Source organism: Silene latifolia, chromosome 8 (assembly GCF_048544455.1).
Source record: "Silene latifolia isolate original U9 population chromosome 8, ASM4854445v1, whole genome shotgun sequence".
NCBI lineage: Eukaryota > Viridiplantae > Streptophyta > Magnoliopsida > Caryophyllales > Caryophyllaceae > Silene > Silene latifolia.
In genome coordinates, this window is record NC_133533.1 from 110,432,430 (window position 1) to 110,447,505 (window position 15,076).

General features: G+C 40.5%; 1 protein-coding gene, 1 non-coding gene and 1 pseudogene across 2 annotated transcripts; 1 reads left to right on the top strand and 2 right to left on the bottom strand.

Moving 5' to 3' along the window:
* The first annotated feature begins 829 nt into the window (after positions 1–829).
* Positions 830–3,414, top strand: LOC141595744 (uncharacterized). Its single transcript, XM_074415709.1, has 3 exons — positions 830–1,602; positions 2,107–3,341; positions 3,410–3,414. Exons 1-3 carry the CDS (start codon positions 830–832, stop codon positions 3,412–3,414), a joined length of 2,013 nt encoding a protein of 670 aa, XP_074271810.1.
* On the bottom strand, positions 1,202–1,308 carry LOC141597887 (small nucleolar RNA R71). Its single transcript, XR_012523098.1, has one exon. It is a non-coding gene; the product is annotated as a small nucleolar RNA R71 (small nucleolar RNA).
* Positions 3,415–11,663: 8,249 nt separating the features above from the next.
* Positions 11,664–14,911, bottom strand: LOC141597317 (desmethyl-deoxy-podophyllotoxin synthase-like; annotated as a pseudogene).
* Positions 14,912–15,076: the final 165 nt, after the last annotated feature.

Consider the following 15,076-nt stretch of genomic DNA (forward strand, 5'->3'; position numbering starts at 1 on the left):
AAGGGGAGTGGGATGACCCGGAATATGATGAGGGCTTAATGACCTTGACCATTTACTTGACCTCCCTGGGAAAATGCATGTTCTTGGGGTTGTTGGGTTTTGAGTTAGGGAGACCGCTTTCGAACCGGGAGGGGGTTAGCCGAGTAGCTAGTGTCCTAGTGCGAGACCGGAAGGGAGGTTCTAGGCGAATTAGAGCCATCTCCCCCTTACCTTTCTACCCCTTTTGATTAGCCGAGACGATTAGTATGTGGAATTACTCATGTTCATGGTCGGACCGAGTTCTAGTCTTTCTCTTATTTGATTTATCCTTTATTTTTAGCTTGCTTTTGTCTTACCTTGTCTTTAGTCTTTAAATTTGATAGTTTAGTGCTAAGTTTGTTACTACCCTCTTTATTATTTATCGACTTAGCTAAACCGGTGAATTAGAACGATTAGTACTCCACCTACTCCTTGTGGGATCGACCCTTTTAAGTGTACAACGATAAAATCGTGCACTTGCGAGGTTTTGACTTGAGACCATCAAGTTTTTGGCGCCGTTGTTCTTGGAGTACGGCTTGATATTAATCGTTTTTGTCCTAGTTTAGACTAAGTCCTTTGTTACTAATCCTTTCTTTCAAGTGCTTAGGTCTTTTGCATGAGTAGGCGACGAAGACGAGGTCAACCGATATATCAACTTGACCGCGAAATTGAAGCCACGGCAAGAAGACTTAATTCATTAAGAAGAAGGGGTTTACTTGATATTCCACCGATTGAAGAAGTTAATCACCAAGAAGCTACCGAAGTAGTGTTTGAAAATCCTTTTGGGGTTTTAGAAGAAGAGCCTAACACCATGGGTGAACCGGTTCCGATAAGAGACACTATGGCTCCTAAGCACATAGTCAATCCAAGCATCCAAAGGCCACGAATTCAAGCTAATAACTTTGAGATTAAAAATGCCTTGCTCAACCTTGTTCAAGACAACCAATTTGGAGGAGGTCCCTTGGAGAACCCAAATGATCATTTAAATGATTTCCTTGAAAATTGTGATATGTACAAATCAAATGGGGTTTCCGATGACGCGGTTCGCCTTAGGTTGTTCCCCCGTTCTCTTAGGGGTTCGGCCAAGGATTGGTTGAAGAATTGTGACCCGGATTCCTTCAAGACATGGGATGAGTTGGCATCGGCATTTTTGAACAAGTATTTCCCACCCTCAAGAACGGCGAAAGTGAAGAGTGAACTACAAAGCTTTACTCAAGAAGACGATGAGACCTTATATGAGGCATGGGAACGGTACAAGAAGCTCCAACGGTTGTGCCCTCACCATGGCATTTCCGAGGCCGAGCTAGTGAACAATTTCTACAAAGGATTGACTCAAGACCTTAGGCTTTCATTGGATGCGGGATCGGGGAAAGGTGCCTTAGACATTTTGGGGCATAAAGCGGCAAAGGAACTAATTGAGGAGATGGCCTCAAGAACTATGGAATGGGGAAGTGATAGGCAAATGAGGAAAGGCAAAAGCAAGGATTCTAATTCGGTTTTGAATGTGGAAGTTAAAGGTATGCTAGATGAACTCACCCAACAAGTTGCTTTGCTAAATTCAAAACCTAAGGGCTCCGATATGAGGCAAGTCTTGTCATGCGAGTTGTGTGGTGAACAAGGGCACACTCCCATCGGGTGTCCCTTGATTGCACCCCTAGGTGAGGAATGCTATGAGCAAGTAAATGGGATTTGGGAGTCCACTAGTGCAAGGCAAGGGTTCAACAATAATAATAACAACCAATTTGTCAATGGAAAAAGAACTCACCCTTTCTTGTCTTATGCTTCACAAAACATTCAAAATCCAACCACTTCCCAACCACAACAACAACCAAGGTTCAATCAAAACTCTCAATTCCAAAGACAAATTCCACCCGGTTTCCAAGGGAAACAATTCATCACTCAAAACCAACAACCATTTGGAGGTTTCAAGGGACAAAATTCCAATCAACAACAACACCAAAATTTCCAACAACAAAACCAAAACTTCCAAACCCCTCAAAAACCATCTTGGGAACAAGCTTTTGAACAATTGGTCATTGCAAATCAAAAATCCGACTCAAAGCTTGATAACCACATTGCCTCACAAAGCCGGGTGAATGATGAAATACGGGCATCACAAAAGGCTACGGAAACTCATGTGGCCCAAATTTCTCAACAATTGAGTCAATTGGCTCAAAATCCGGGAAAGTTTCCGGGTAATACGGTTAACCCAAGGGAGATGAACGCGGTATTTTTGAGGAGTGGGAAGCAATTGGAGGAGGTTGAGAAATCTCCTAAGTGGAAGAGAAAGAGGGTGACTAATGAAGTAGTGAAAGAGCACCCGGTTGAAGTTGTGAAAGAAGATGAGATCATGGTGGAGAAGTCTAAGGAGGTGGAGATGGTTGACCCTCCAAAGCAAGATGAGCCTATTGCAACTAAGGCCAAAGAATGTACTCCACCACCAAGGGAGTATGTAGCACCGGTACCCTTTCCACAAAGGCTTGCAAAGCCTCGAATTGAAAAGAAATATGAGAAGTTTGTGGAGATCTTGAAGGGAATGAATGTCACGATTCCTTTCCTCGACATGATTACCGAAATTCCATCTTATGGCAAGTTTCTTAAGGAACTTGTCACCTTGAAGAAGAAGAATGGAGAGGTGCAAACCATCAACCTCTCCAAAGAATGTAGTGCTATACTCACTCACACCAACAAGCTTCCTAACAAGCTAGAAGATCCGGGGAGTTTCTCTATCCCTTGTTCTATCCAAGGGGTGGCTATTAAAAGAGCTTTGTGTGATTTGGGGGCTAGTGTGAGTCTCATGCCACTTTCTATATTCAAGAGGCTTGATTTGGGAGATTTGAAACCTACTAGAGTTTCACTTCAACTTGCCGATCGGTCGGTCAAATTTCCCATTGGTGTGATTGAAGATGTACCCTTGGTAGTTGGGAAGCTTGTCATACCATGTGATTTTATTGTTATGGATATGCCGGAGGATTACAATGTGCCTATTATTTTAGGCCGACCTTGTCTTGCTACCGGTGGAGCTATGATCGATGTAAAGAGTGGCAAGTTGTCTTTACAAGTGGGTGAAGATAGAGTGGAATTTGAACTCCACAAGTCCATGGAAGCTCCTTCTCTAGGTGACACTTGTTGCATTGTTGACATTCTTGAGAATCCCATGGAGGAGCATGACCCGAAAGCTTCATCTATGGATCCTTTGGAGACTTGTCTTGTTAGTGGGTATGAAGTCGATGACAAAGATGTTGAGACTCTTGCATATGTATGGATGTTGGATTCGGCTCCTATTCATGAACAACCTCCCAAATTTGAAGTGTTGGAAGTCGGTAAGAAGGAGGAGAGTTCCACGCCTCCTCCTACGGTTGAACTTAAACCTCTTCCCTCTTCTTTGAAGTATGAATTTCTAGGAGATAATTCCACTTTTCCCGTCATCATCAATAGTGCACTTGATGACACCCAAACCTCAAAACTCATTTCTTTGCTCAAAAGGTTCAAGGGTGTCCTTGGGTACACTATTGGCGACCTCAAGGGAATTAGTCCCTCTTTGTGCACTCACAAAATTTTACTTGAAAATGAGGATGCATCCTCAATTGAGGCACAAAGAAGGCTTAATCCCATCATGAAAGAGGTTGTAAGGAAAGAAGTCCTTAAGCTACTTGACGCGGGCATTATCTATCCTATTTCGGATAGTAGGTGGGTAAGCCCGGTTCACGTAGTTCCCAAAAAAGGAGGCATGACGGTAGTGCGAAATGACAAGAATGAATTGATTCCTACAAGAACGGTAACCGGGTGGAGAATGTGCGTGGACTATAGGAAGTTGAACAAGTCCACCCGGAAGGATCACTTTCCTTTACCGTTCATGGATCAAATGCTAGAAAGATTAGCTCAACACAACTATTTTTGCTTCTTGGATGGCTATTCGGGATTCTTCCAAATCCCTATCCATCCAAGTGACCAAGAGAAGACCACCTTTACTTGCCCATTCGGCACCTATGCATATAGGAGGATGCCGTTTGGGCTATGTAATGCTCCCTCTACCTTTCAAAGAGCTATGATGTCAATTTTCTCCGATTTCATTGAACAAGAAATGGAAGTTTTCATGGATGATTTCTCGGTTGTTGGGAAAAGTTTTGAAAATTGTTTGATGAATTTGGAGAAAGTTTTGAGTAAATGTCAAGAGTCTAACCTTGTGCTTAATTGGGAAAAGTGCCATTTCATGGTACAAGAAGGTGTTGTGTTGGGACACATAGTGTCCAACCGAGGAATTGAAGTTGATAAGGCTAAGATAGAGGTCATAGCTAGTCTCCCACCTCCCACCAATGTTAAGGGGGTGAGAAGTTTCCTTGGTCATGCGGGCTTTTATCGCCGCTTCATCAAGGACTTCTCTAAGATCGCGAGACCCTTGACCGAGTTGTTAGCCAAAGATACCCCTTTCTTGTTTTCTAACCGGTGTCTTGATGCTTTTAATAGGTTGAAGGAGGCTTTGACAAGTGCTCCAATTATAAAACCTCCGGATTGGAGCTTGCCGTTTGAGTTAATGTGTGATGCGAGCGATCATGCCTTGGGCGCGGTTTTAGGCCAAAGGAAGGATGGAAAGGTGCATGCAATTCATTATGCAAGCAAAACTCTAGATGATGCTCAAACAAATTACTCAACAACGGAAAAGAAGCTCTTAGCCGTGGTTTTTGCAATGGAAAAGTTCCGGACCTACTTGGTGGGAGCTAAGGTTATTGTGTTCACCGATCATGTTGCTTTGAGACACTTGCTCATCAAGAAAGAGTCCAAGCCTCGGTTGATTAGATGGATATTACTTCTCCAAGAGTTTGACATGGAGATTAGGGATAAGAAAGGAGTTGAAAATGTGGTGGCCGACCATCTATCCCGGCTAACCAACCTCAATGTTGACAATGGGCTTCCTATCAATGATTATTTGCCCGATGACCACTTGTTGTCCCTAAGCTTGGGAGAAGCACCTTGGTATGCGGACATTGTCAATTATTTGGTCTCCGGGATAATTCCTCATGATTATGACTACCACAAGAAAAAGAAGTTCTTTCATGATGTGAGGCACTATTATTGGGATGACCCATGTTTGTACAAGTCTTGTGCCGATGGGATGATAAGAAGGTGTGTTCCAAGAGAGGAAGCTACCTCCATTATGAGCCATTGCCATGACTTGCCTTGTGGTGGCCATGCAAGCTCCAAGAAGACGGCCGCTAAAGTGCTTCAATGTGGTTTCTTTTGGCCCTCTCTATTCCGTGACGTTGCCTTTTATGTTAAAGGATGTGACAAATGCCAAAGGAGCGGGAACATCACAAAGAAACATGAAATGCCCATGAATTTCATGCTTGAGGTTGAGCTCTTTGATGTGTGGGGGATAGATTATCAAGGTCCCTTCCCATCCTCATTCGGCAACGAGTACATACTTGTGGCGGTCGACTATGTAAGCAAATGGGTTGAGGCGATCCCGACTAAGACTTGTGATGCTAAGGAGGTAATCAAGCTACTTCAAAAGGTCATCTTTCCTAGGTTTGGGGTCCCGAGAGTCCTCATTAGCGATCGTGGTACTCATTTCGGAGAGAGAGCATTGGAAGCTTTGTTGAAAAAGTATGGAGTGCAACAAAGGAAGAGTCTTGCCTACCATCCTCAAGCTAATGGGCAAGCCGAGATTTCCAACCGAGAGTTGAAGACTATACTTGAGAGAACCGTGAACAAGTCAAGAAAAGATTGGTCCTTGAAAATTGATGATGCCTTGTGGGCTTACCGGACGGCCTTCAAAACACCGATCGGTACCTCACCATTCCGATTAGTGTATGGCAAGGCTTGTCATTTGCCGGTTGAACTTGAACATAAGGCATATTGGGCCATCAAGCATCTCAACTATGACTTGAAGACGGCCGGTGAGAAGAGACTTCTCGATTTGAATGAATTGGAAGAGTTTAGGCTAGAAGCCTATGAGAATGCCAAGTTGTACAAGGAAAGAACGAAAAGATTTCATGACAAGCACATAATTAGAAGGGAGTTCAAGGAGGGGGAATTGGTTCTTCTATACGATACCCGTTTGAAGTTCTTTTCCGGAAAATTGAGGTCGAAGTGGACCGGACCCTTCACCGTGGTCCGATCTTTCCCTCATGGGGCGGTGGAAATAAGCCAAGGAGACCGGACTTTCAAAGTGAATGGTCAAAGGTTAAAGCACTATCGTGTTGGCAATCCCGTCCAAAAGGAAATGAAAACCCTTGAAACCTTTCTAGTGAATTAAGGTTCTTTTCCCTCCTCGTCATGAAAATTTGTTGGCTTGTTTACTTGGTCGAGCCTACGACATTAAACAAGGGCGCTACATGGGAGGCAACCCATGCATCTTTGTATATATCATGCATTGAAGTAAGATTTCTCCCTTTTATCCAAATTTCTCATTCATGTTTAAATTTTTCGCATGCATTTAGTTGATAATTCATTTAGTTGCATCATATAGGATTGCATTAGATTTCAATTTTGTAATATATTGTCACATTTAGTAATTGCATTCACTTAGCATAATTTGCATTGTCATTTCAATTTTGCATGTAGAATAGAGCATGCATTGCATTTTCAAAATAAAAACCAACTAAAAATTGAAAAATGACAAAAACCACCAAAAACATGTTATTTTATTTCACTAAATTGCCCTCCCATGTCTATAAATAAGTGTGGGGAGGGCCTAAAAAAAAAACCAAAAACATGCTTTTAATTTGAATTCCCTCCACACATTTATTTCCATTTGGACGTAATGTAAATAAATAAGTGTGGGGAGGGAGTTCTTATATCAAAAATCAACAAAAATATGTCTTTAATTTTTCAAAAAAAAACAAAAATCACAAAAATATGTTATTTTCATTTCAAAAATCAAAAAAATCAAAAATATGTTCCTTCCTTTTTCTTATTCACTCCCTATGCTTTTGTCCATTGAGGACAATGTACATTTCAAGTGTGGGGAGGGAAATATCCACTCGTGTGAATATTTGTTTATAATTGTAAATGTTTTTAAATTAGAGAAAATGCCTAAAAAAATTGAAAAATTTCTGAAAAATTCAAAAAATTTTTTGCATTGTATATATATGTTTTGTCTAACCTTTGGCATGGCACATTGACCACTTGAGGCAAAAAGGGAGCTAGAAGACCGCTTGGTATAATCCTTCCTATCTCTTGCTCCTTTTACTATTCTTTCTTTTTGGTATCTTGAATATTTTGAAGGAGAATGAGAATTTTGTTGCTTTGGGTGTCTCCTTGGGAGACCGTTTGGAATTTTGGTGTTGATGTGCTGCTAGGTTTAGCCAATTTGTTGCACGTTTCATTCCATGTTTGTTTAAATTTCCGCATGCATTTGTTCACATGTAAATACTTGTTGCATTTCTTTCTTTTGCATTGAGTTTGTAAATAAGTTTTTAAGGAAGAACATGGTCAAAGGAAGGGAACCAAGTACCCCCCATGATGAACTAATGTGCCCAATTGTGCCTTCCCCCTCCTCGTGACTCGCACCCGTGGCCTCTTAGTTAGCCGAGGAAGGAGGGCTTGACCAATGAGTCTAAACCGATCTTGTGAGACCTAGGGCCGTAGACTAGACCTTTGGCTCGACTTAACTACTCAAAGGTAAGGGTAGAACCTCCTAGGGCGGGTACATTCATACCCCGCCCTCATCTAGGTTTGAGAGTAGGTCTCCTCGCGAGGCGTGTCACATCATTACGCATAAGTGTGTCGCATCGTCCTTAGATCATGAAATTGCATTACATTTTTGTGCATATGATTTGAAGCAAAAAATCAGTTTATATGAACCTCACAATAGCCAAATAGCCTTATTTTATTCCCTACATTATCTCCCTTTTTGATTCACCCCCTTTGAGCCTTAGCCTTTTCATTGGCAAACCCACTAAATTAACTACATTCCATAAACACCTTTCCTTGATCAAGAATTGGTCGTTTTTGTAGTTGTGTTGTAGGAGGTGATTTGGGTCATAATGGCGGATAGTTTATTTATCCACTTGGGTCGGAATTTGGTATGCATTTGGCATTGTATATAAATAAGAGGTTTTGAAAAAAGAAATGAAAAACAAATAGAAAAGTGAAAAAGTCATGAAAAATCCAAAAAATGAGTTACTTGTGTTGTATATATATTGTCAAGAAAAGAAAAAGGCAAGCAACACCCCTCCTCATCATTAAATGGGGGTAGAAAAAGCCGTTGCTAAATAAAAAGGGGCAAATTGATGTTTTTCCAAAGATGAGTCGGGTTTACACATTTTTTGCATGGCTTGGAAACCGAGTCGTTGTTATGGTGTAGACGTTACCATTTGTTGAAATAAAAGGAGTTTTAATCAAATTTTTCCTACTTGAGTTGGGTTTATGCAATTTTTGCATAGTTTTGGTCATCATTGCTATGTTAGGGCATAGACGTGTCTCATGTGTTGCAATAAAAGATGGGATGTGATGTGTCGACGATTCTTGATTTGAGCTCCACATATCCAAACGGTGCTTGCACCAATCCCGTTTTGACCTTCTCCTTAGCCCCGTTGTAACCCTTTGCTTCATATTGTATGCATTTTTATCATTGTTTGCATTTCATTGGACATAGGACGGTCTTACACATTAGATTGCGGGCACGTTTTCGCTAGTCGAGTTAGTTGAGTGATTTTGGTTACTTTTTGTCACAAAAATCACCCTGTTCTTTCATTGAGTGACGAGTGAAAACCGTGAGGATGTCGTTGCCTAGGTCCCCTTAGTCATGGGTCTTTGGGTTGAATCTCGTGTCGGTTTCGTAATTCTCGGCGGACTTGCCTACTTCCCCTTACCCCGCTCTTGAATGTGTTTCTTGAGTATTGGTCACACAAGGGTCGCTTTTGTCACATTTAGGGGGTTGGCACCTCAATTGGCACTTCTGAGACGGTACTCCCGACCGAGACCATGTTTTGTTGTTTGAAAAATCCGACCACTTAGATGAGGAAAGTGGATCATTTTGTTAGATGCATTCTATTTGTTGATTACGTGCTTTCATGATGAATGTGTCAAAAGTTTTGTAGCAAGACCCAACTTGCCTTGCAATAGGGCACTCTCCCCTCATGGGTGTCAAATTGTGAGTTGAAGGGGCGTTGAGTGCGCTAATACTCAATCGGCTTAAGTAGTAGTTTAGTTGAGTGATGCTCATATTGTGCATCCACTCTCCATATCTATCATAATAATGCTTTGTACATTTGGTTTAGGGACTTACTCGGGGACGAGTAAGGTTCAAGTATGGGGAGGTTTGATATAGGACCATTTTGCACTCTTTTTCCCTCTATTTTCATGCATATTCAACCCCATTTAAGGCGGTTTTGTACCCCCTTTACTCTCGTTTCTAGTCCCGATTCCCTTTACTATGACACTTTGGCCCCCTTGCAGAAATTGAGGCGGGAACGGGCGAAACGAAGCTAGAAAGACGGGATTTCTAAGCTATGCATGAAAGATGAAGGGAATTATGCTGAGGAGTACCCTCACCTAGGTAGGCCGAAGCTGGCTGGCCAGCCTACCGGGAGTACATTTACAAGGAAATGAAGGAAGAAGTATGAAGAAGCATCCCCAGCCGGTGGCCCGGCGGCCGGCTAACCGGCTGGGAAGACACTATGAGCTTGAAGACAAAGAAAATGAGGAATGTTACAGGAAACTCCCTGCCGGTCAAATAACCGGCAGCCGGCTAGCCGGCTGGGAGTCCCTCCAAAAGGCCAAAAGTCAAGATTGAAGTCAAGGATGCCCCAGCCGGTCAGTGACCGGCGGCCGGTTGACCGGCCGTGCACACCTGATGACCTCCAAAACTCGTTCAAAGTTCCAGAGATCTCCCATCCGGCCAAAGCACCGGCGGCCGGTTGACCGGCCGGGAGTGCATATACGTGTTTCAAAGCCCATTTCCAATTTCTGTCCTAATCCTTGTGTAACCTATAAATACCCTCTCTTAAACCCTTTTGTACACACAACCCTAGATCTAAGAATATTTCCCTTTCAAGTTTAAAACTTTGCTAATCCTTTTGCTAATCATTCCTTAATTAGAGTAGTAATTCAATCAATTTGTGATTGAATTTGGGTTGTAAGAAGAAGATTGAAAGTTTATACTTATTTATTCTATCATTCTTCCTTTCTTGCTTCTTGATTGGTATTATTTCTTTCCTTATTTCCATTTGTTTACATTTTGTTCTTCCTTCAAGTTTATTTGATTGTTTATGTTAAAATTGTTGTTGTTGTTTGTTTGTTGTTCTTGTTTTCATCATTGTTCATCTTTTCATTGTTCATCTTTGCTTTGATTCTCTTTCATTTGTTCATCCTTGGTTAGTTGTCCTCAAAGACTTAATCTTTGAGTGGATTTGGTTAAAGATTGTGTCTTTTAGTTTAATAAACCTTGTTATTAGATTAATATCACTTTTCCTCTTAATTATTGTTGATTTGTTGCATGCTTAGTAGTAAGATTTATCTCCTAACCATGTTTGTGACCAAAGTTTCCATCTTTATTGTTTATTTTGCAATTAGAACCATGATTAGTGAGTAGTCTCCTTCTAGGACTCGGTTTGGCCCGATATGGGTAATTTCACTAATTAATTGTCACTAAGGCTAATTTGTGGGGAAAATTGGTTAGGGTAGTCTTGGGGAATTTTCATGCTTAAGGTTTGGTTTCCGGGTAGTGTCGGCTTTTGACCCTTGCCACACCAACGGAAGTTGGTTAGGTTGTTAGTCGAGTATTTGGGGACCGACCCTTGTCACCAACTAAGGTTGAGACCGGAAGGGAGAACCGAGGGAGGGTGCCCCTAGGCTAGTGTTTGAAATCGACCTCCGGAAGGGGGAGTGGGATGACCCGGAATATGATGAGGGCTTAATGACCTTGACCATTTACTTGACCTCCCTGGGAAAATGCATGTTCTTGGGGTTGTTGGGTTTTGAGTTAGGGAGACCGGCTTTCGAACCCGGGAGGGGGGTTAGCCGGAGTAGCTAGTGTCCTAGTGCGAGACCGGAAGGGAGGTTCTAGGCGAATTAGAGCCATCTCCCCCTTACCTTTCTACCCCTTTTGATTAGCCGAGACGATTAGTATGTGGAATTACTCATGTTCATGGTCGGACCGAGTTCTAGTCTTTCTCTTATTTGATTTATCCTTTATTTTTAGCTTGCTTTTGTCTTACCTTGTCTTTAGTCTTTAAATTTGATAGTTTAGTGCTAAGTTTGTTACTACCCTCTTTATTATTTATCGACTTAGCTAAACCGGTGAATTAGAACGATTAGTACTCCACCTACTCCTTGTGGGATCGACCCTTTTAAGTGTACAACGATAAAATCGTGCACTTGCGAGGTTTGACTTGAGACCATCAAAAGAGAAGATGAATAATTAGGAGTTAAATAAAAAATTGTAGGGCCAAAACATTAAGGAAAATAATAAAATAAGAGTAAAAGAGTTGTGTGGAGTTTGGTGATACGAGAGAGATGAATAAAATAAGAGTAAAAGTTACCAAAAAAATGAAAGGAGAACATTACTTGAATAATCCGTTTCAGGAAAGAGGGAACATTATAGTGAATGGGAGAAAGTATATAGTAAAATAAATTTAAGTTAAGTAGTTAAGCACTCCGTATATTGTAAAATAAATTTAAGTTATTATTTTCTTTGTTATGGTTATGATCTCGTCGTAGATGGATCAATTATAATTGCATTACATAAACGAGAGCCATTGAGCCATTGGGTAATGTTGCTGACTTACAGTTATAGAAGTATATAAACGATCAAGCAAAAAAAACATTAAAATTTAACTTAGGTTGAGACTTGAGTGCACACTACATAACAAAAGATGAACAAGGTATAGGGATGATATGCAAGTCATTCTTCCTTCTCATTGTAATTCCAAACAATTCATCCATGTCGAGATCTTCTGCCTTCATTCCATTTGGCAACTTCCAATCAAAATGGTAGAGCAACATAGCTAAAGGGAGCTCGACGTTAGCCACGCCTAGTGTCAAACCCGGGCACATTCTCCTACCAGCACCAAACGGAATTAGCTCAAAGTCATTTCCTTTATAATCAATTGACGAGTTTTCAAATCTCTCGGGCTTAAAAACATTAGGGTCAGGCCAATAATTAGGATCTCGACCAATGGCATACGCATTCATTATAACTCGGGTTTTTGAAGGTATGTCGTAACCATGGATTTGGCAATCTTCGATGGATTCCCTAGGGACCAAAAGTGGTACAGGAGGGTGTAGTCTAAGACTTTCTTTGATGACCAACTTTAAGTACTTGAGCTCGTCTAGCTTCGTCTCATCAATTGTTTCATGCCCGTTGTATACTCGTCTGACCTCGTCTTGTGCTTTTTTCAATGCTTTCGGGTTCTTTAGCAACTCTGACATTGCCCATTCTATCGTAGCTGAAGATGTATCACTTCCCGCACCAAATATTTCCTACATAAATTGAGAAAAAAAATTACAATTACATGACATAAATTAATTAAGAAAAATTTAAGACAGATAAGTTCACCGTCCCCTGAGTATATATTCCGGCATTATGATCTTCTAACATAGGACTACTTGTCCCTCCTTTCCAAGTCATTTTCGCACAGTTGTTCAAAATTCATTTCACGTAATTTGAACAAACATATGGGAATGACTTAAAAGGAGGGTGTACCACTGTACCAGTTAGCGGATTAATTCTAACAAAATCAAATCACGAGTAGTAAATATTCGAAATAATTACCAATATGATGGATTTGATGTTGTCGGTCGACAAGGAAAACTGAGAGGAATCAAGTACATTATCTTGGTGAAACTTCATAAGAACATCAACTAAATTTTCCTCTGTTTTGTGTAATTGCCTTATGTTAGATTTATGCTCATTAATAATCGGATCAAGTAAGTTGTTGGATTCTTGGACCATTCCCTTGAGCATTTTCTTCATACCACCTATTGAATGTAACAACTTCATAGATGGGAAAATGTCCTCTATTGCAAACCCTGAAAATGCCTTTGACATTTTTATTAAAAATGCTCTAAATGCTTCTTGATCTTCCCCTTTTTTGCTGAACACAGCTCTACAACAAAGTACCAAAGTATATATTAGTATATTACTAACAGTAGCGGATACAGAATTTTTTTTTTTTTACGGAGTCCCTTCTAATATTTCAAAACATATTGTTATAGTACAAAACTGTTAGGAATATTCTCTTGTGTACCCTGAATTTTTTCGTTTTCTAAGGTGTATCCCTCGTTTTTCACAAAAAACTTTGACCGACAATAATTCTATGTTACGAGTTTAGAAAACGGTATTTTTTTGTTTTCAAACCAATTAACTCGTCAAAGTCTTGCATTTGAAAAAAAAAAATCACCGCTTTTTGAACTGATAGCCTGTAGTTATGGTTGGTCAAAGCTTTTTTAACGAATAAACTTTGACCGACCATAATTCACGACTACGACTTCAGACGTCGGTGAATTCTTTTTTAAACTGAAGCCCTTATAAAGACGGTCAATTTGAAAAAAAAAGTTTATCGTATTCTGAACTTGTAGCCAAGAGTTATTGACGGTCAAAGTTTATTTGCACGAAAATAAGGGTACATCTTAGAAAATGAAAAAGTTGAGGGGTACACGAGAGAATATCCCAAACTTTAATAATCATTTTGAGTTTATGCACTTCAGTCAATTGATTATTCTTTTTGTGTAGATCATCCGGTTTAGTCCGGATTCGGTCCAGGTATGACCACTAGTGACAAATTAAGCTAAAACAACCCCTTACTACTACCAGTTGATCTAAGCAATCATCGGTGAATCAGATGATTATAAAACGGAAGGGTTAGGATTCGGTGAATAATTATGCTATATTGTGGAGTTTACCTAAGTAAATAACATTTTCATTTTGTTTCTATGTTAGTTCATAAATATATCAATGTATAATTGATACGGAGTATTATATAGGGTATATAACAAACTCTACCAACTCTAAAAAAACAAAACTCTACAGATCACAGCATACATCAGATGCGTGTTCCTTTTTTTCCGAATCTATACAGCTATACATACCTGGATGTGAGATTGAAAACAAGCCCAAAAACCAACTCACTAAGATTAACACAACCATCACCAACCTTACTCTCCAAAGCAATACCCTCAACAAACCTACACACTTCCTCTTCCCTCATAGCTCGAAACGATTGCACCCTTTTAACCGTAAACAACTCAACCGTAGCAATCTTCCTAACTTATCTCCAATACTCGCCATAAGGCGCAAGCCCAATATCGGAACAACCATAATATATAACTTTTCCAGCCAACAATTCCGGCCTATTTGCAAAATTTGTGTCATGGTTACGTAAAATATCCTTGGCCACCTCGGCCGAGGATATTACTATTGTAGGTACCTCCCCTATACGTAGGTGCATTATCGGTCCGTAAATTTTGGATAGTTCTTGTAGGCGCTGGGGTGTTGTTGTTGTTTTGGATGCGAGTTGGTGTAAATTGCCTATTATGGGTAGTTTTGGTGGTCCGGGAGGGAGTTGTTTTTGTTTTGAAAATAATGTTTTTGAGATTAGTTTTGTTAGTATGGGAAGTAGTATGATGAGGAGTGGAATTATCCAGGGTGAAAAGGAGGTTGACATTTTTTTTGTTTGGTTAAGGTTGATATAAATGTGTAGAGGGTTGGAATAAGGAATTGAGATGGGGGATTGAGTTGGTTGAATACTTTGGTGTTTATAAATGGACAATTAGTCTTGCTGAAGACGGGTCGGAGCAAGTGACGGATAATGTCACTCACAAAACGGATAGGGGGGAGAAGGTGGGGGCACCCCCATGTGCTTCCCTCTCTCCTCTATTTGGGTCATTTGTAAGGGAAAATGGTATCCGTCACTCCAAAGTGACGGATACGTGCCGTCACAAATGAGATTTTGTGATGTTTGGAACTTCAATTTAATGATCAATATAATAAGATGTATTATTGGTAATTTGGTATTGGGACTAGGACGGAGTAGCTTCCTCTATTTGTTAATATTGAGGTGCTTGACTTGAGTAATTAAATTGGAGTAGAGCATAAATTGTTTTAAATGTTCCT

What these genes read in the sequence shown, in the direction of transcription:
- LOC141595744 (XM_074415709.1), top strand. Translation starts at nt 830, where the DNA reads ATGGGTGAACCGGTTCCGATAAGAGACACTATGGCTCCTAAGCACATA. An exon ending in CCTAAGGGCTCCGATATGAG is followed by an intron (nt 1,603 to 2,106) that starts GCAAGTCTTGTC and finishes TGCCTCACAAAG; the next exon opens with CCGGGTGAATGATGAAATAC.